Source organism: Sinocyclocheilus anshuiensis, unplaced genomic scaffold (genome assembly GCF_001515605.1).
Source record: "Sinocyclocheilus anshuiensis isolate Anshui unplaced genomic scaffold, SAMN03320099.WGS_v1.1 scaffold3077, whole genome shotgun sequence".
NCBI classification, from domain to species: Eukaryota; Metazoa; Chordata; class Actinopteri; order Cypriniformes; family Cyprinidae; genus Sinocyclocheilus; species Sinocyclocheilus anshuiensis.
The window spans coordinates 247,155-250,188 of record NW_015554865.1 but is presented as its reverse complement, the minus strand read 5'-3'; the positions used below and the strand labels follow the sequence as shown (position 1 = coordinate 250,188).

The following is a 3,034-nucleotide window of genomic DNA, read 5'->3' as shown; positions in this document are numbered from 1 at the left end:
ACAACTTTAAAGATGATTTTCTCAATATTTTGATTTTTTTGCACCCTCAGATTCCAGATTTTCAAATAGTTGTATCTCAGCCAAATATTGTCCTGTCCTAACAAACCATACATCAATAGAAAGCTTATAAATCTCAATTTTGAAAAATTGACACTTAAGACTGGTTTTGTGGTCCAGGGTCACATATGTGAATATCTTGTGACTTTATTGCTTTAATAACTGTATTACTAGAGAAGCATTTTAAACCAGAAGTGTATTCAGAGCATGTTTTTGTTGGTTCACAGATGTCTGCTGCTGGGTGCAGAGCTGTGTCTGGCCAGCGGCAGGCGCTACGGTCTCATCGGGCGTAACGGGCTCGGTAAGACCACTCTGTTGAAGATGTTGGCGAGTCGCAGCTTGCGCGTCCCTTTGCACATCTCCATTCTGCACGTGGAGCAGGAGGTGGCTGGAGACGACACCGTGGCTCTACAGAGCGTTCTAGAGAGCGACACGGTTCGAGAGGAGCTGCTGAAGGAGGAGTGCACACTCAACGCACACATCGCCAATGGAACGTACGTCAGACACTAACCGATCATCTAGTGTCATGTGGTGGATGTTTTGCTGTTTTTAAGCTTCTTTAATCTTTAAAGGAGTAGTTCACACAGAAATGAAAATTTGCTGGAAATGCACTCACCCTCAGGCCATCCGAGATGTAGATGAGTTCGTCAGATTTGGAGAAATGTAGCATTGCATCAATGTCTCAGCAATGGATGCTCTGCAGTGAATGGGTGCCGTCAGAACGAGAGTCCAAACAGCTGATAAAAACATCACAATAATCCACAGCACTCCAGTCCATCAGTTAACATCTGGAGAAGACAAAAGCTGAAACAAATCCATCATTAAGACGTTTTTAACTTTAAACCATAATTTCTGGCCAAAATATGTGTCCATAATCCATAATAACGCTTCCTCCAGTGAAAAAGTCCATCTCCTGTTGTCTCACATCAAAATCCAGCCACATATCTGTTTAGAGCTGTTTAAACCGTGCTTGATCTGTGCAGATTTCTCTTTTTTCACTTGAGAAAGCATGATGGACTTATATTTTAGCTCATATATTTAGATTTGATGGATCTGTTTCTTACAAACACACAGCTTTTGTCTTCTCCAGATGTTAACTGATGGACTGGAGTGGTGTGGATTATTGTGATGTTTTTATCAGCTGTTTGGACTCTCATTCTGACGGCACCCATTCACTGCAGAGCATGCATTGCTGAGACACTGATGCAATGCTACATTTCTCAAGCAAATTATGTTGTTGTTTTTTAAGGTATAAACAGATTGTTCACTTAGCAGGTGCACCGTTTTGGTATTTAAACGGCAAACAGGTGTTAATTTTAATCACCCGCTCATTTTCAACTGACAGTAATATTGGAGCTTACAGAACAGAGCTCATGCAAAGAAACATAAATGAACAAGATTAAAAGAACAAGCATCTTGCGGTTGCATGTGATTAATGTATTTGTGCTTTCAGCTAAAACATTTGCAGTCGTCATTGCATCTACTCCTGTTTCTGTCTTTAATCTTTCAGTGCAGATGGATTAGAAAGTGTTCGTCTTTCGGAAATGTATGCTAAACTGGAAGAAATCGAAGCGGATAAAGCGCCAGCCAGGTGAGCAGAAAATGATGTGTGTGTATATTATCAAATAAATTAGAATTAATATGTATTTTTCAGAGCTTTCTTCAATAGTTTTATATTGTTATTTAGTGTTTGAAGTTAGGCAATGCAAGCGTAGTCAAACAGTCTAATGAAAAGATCATACAATATTTATTTATATTTTTTTAATATGCTTTCAGAGCATCTGTCATTCTTGCTGGTTTAGGCTTTTCAGCCAAAATGCAACAGCAGGCAACCAAGTGAGTATGTAGCCATGCAATAATGGTTACTTGCTTATAAGTCTCTTTCCCTCGTCTCTTCAGTGAATAGAAACCATTATAAATTAATACTGGCCGGTTTATACATTTCTGCAGTGGTTATTGATGTGTGTGTTGGCCGGTTTATACATTTCTGCAGTGGTTATTGATGTGTGTGTTGGCCGGTTTATACATTTCTGCAGTGGTTATTGATGTGTGTGTTGGCCGGTTTATACATTTCTGCAGTGGTTATTGATGTGTGTGTTGGCCGGTTTATACATTTCTGCAGTGGTTATTGATGTGTGTGTTGGCCGGTTTATACATTTCTGCAGTGGTTATTGATGTGTGTGTTTATTGTAGGGAGTTTTCTGGAGGCTGGAGGATGAGGTTAGCTTTAGCAAGAGCCCTGTTTGCACGGTAAGTTTATTAAGTTAATAAAAAAAAAAAAAATAGGCATTATAATGTTCATAAATAATAATTATGCATTTGTATTGCAAATATTATTATTATACTATTATAATCATTTTTTTTAATAATAATTTAAATAAAAGGTAGCTTGCTTAACTAATCAGTACTGCTTCCGTTAATTTTTTTTCTTTTTTGATTTTTTTTTTTTTTTCAGGCCTGATCTGCTGTTACTTGATGGTGAGTAAAATGTACTCTCAGTATGGTGGTAATGTTGCTACTCAGCGTTAAATATTGATAGAGTTACATCACTGCTTTTGTATTCATCACTTCTATTCAGAGCCCACAAACATGTTGGACGTAAGAGCCATTCTGTGGCTGGAAAACTATTTACAAGTAAGTGTTTTTCAGACAGACTCCTAGTTCACTAGTTTGCTTTAATGGCTGAAGCTATGGCATTTACCCATTATATAGGAACAACATGTTCCAAGGGCTAAAGCCTCATTAATATGGTAAGACATTAGTGTCTCCAAAACGTTTTGAAGTAATTTTACTTTTCTCTCTCTAGACGTGGCAGTCCACCATCCTCGTGGTGTCTCACGATCGTAACTTCTTGAATGCCGTTGTAACGGACATCATTCACCTGCACTCGCAGCGGCTGGAGAGTTACCGCGGCGATTACGAGAACTTCATCAAGACGAAAGAAGACCGACTGAAGAACCAGCAAAGAGAATATGAA

The 3,034-nt window shown here is 38.6% G+C and overlaps 1 protein-coding gene across 1 annotated transcript in view; it reads left to right on the top strand.

Annotated features, from left to right (window-relative positions):
• abcf3 (ATP-binding cassette, sub-family F (GCN20), member 3) overlaps nt 1-3,034 on the top strand; it is a 26,017-nt gene that overhangs the window by 10,237 nt on the left and 12,746 nt on the right. The window contains exons 7-13 of the mRNA XM_016464468.1: nt 285-551; nt 1,568-1,648; nt 1,834-1,893; nt 2,251-2,307; nt 2,513-2,535; nt 2,636-2,691; nt 2,864-3,034. The exon at nt 2,864-3,034 is cut by the window's right edge and continues 30 nt beyond it. Coding sequence (XP_016319954.1) covers nt 285-551; nt 1,568-1,648; nt 1,834-1,893; nt 2,251-2,307; nt 2,513-2,535; nt 2,636-2,691; nt 2,864-3,034 — 715 coding nt within the window. The remainder of the gene's footprint in view (nt 1-284; nt 552-1,567; nt 1,649-1,833; nt 1,894-2,250; nt 2,308-2,512; nt 2,536-2,635; nt 2,692-2,863) is intronic.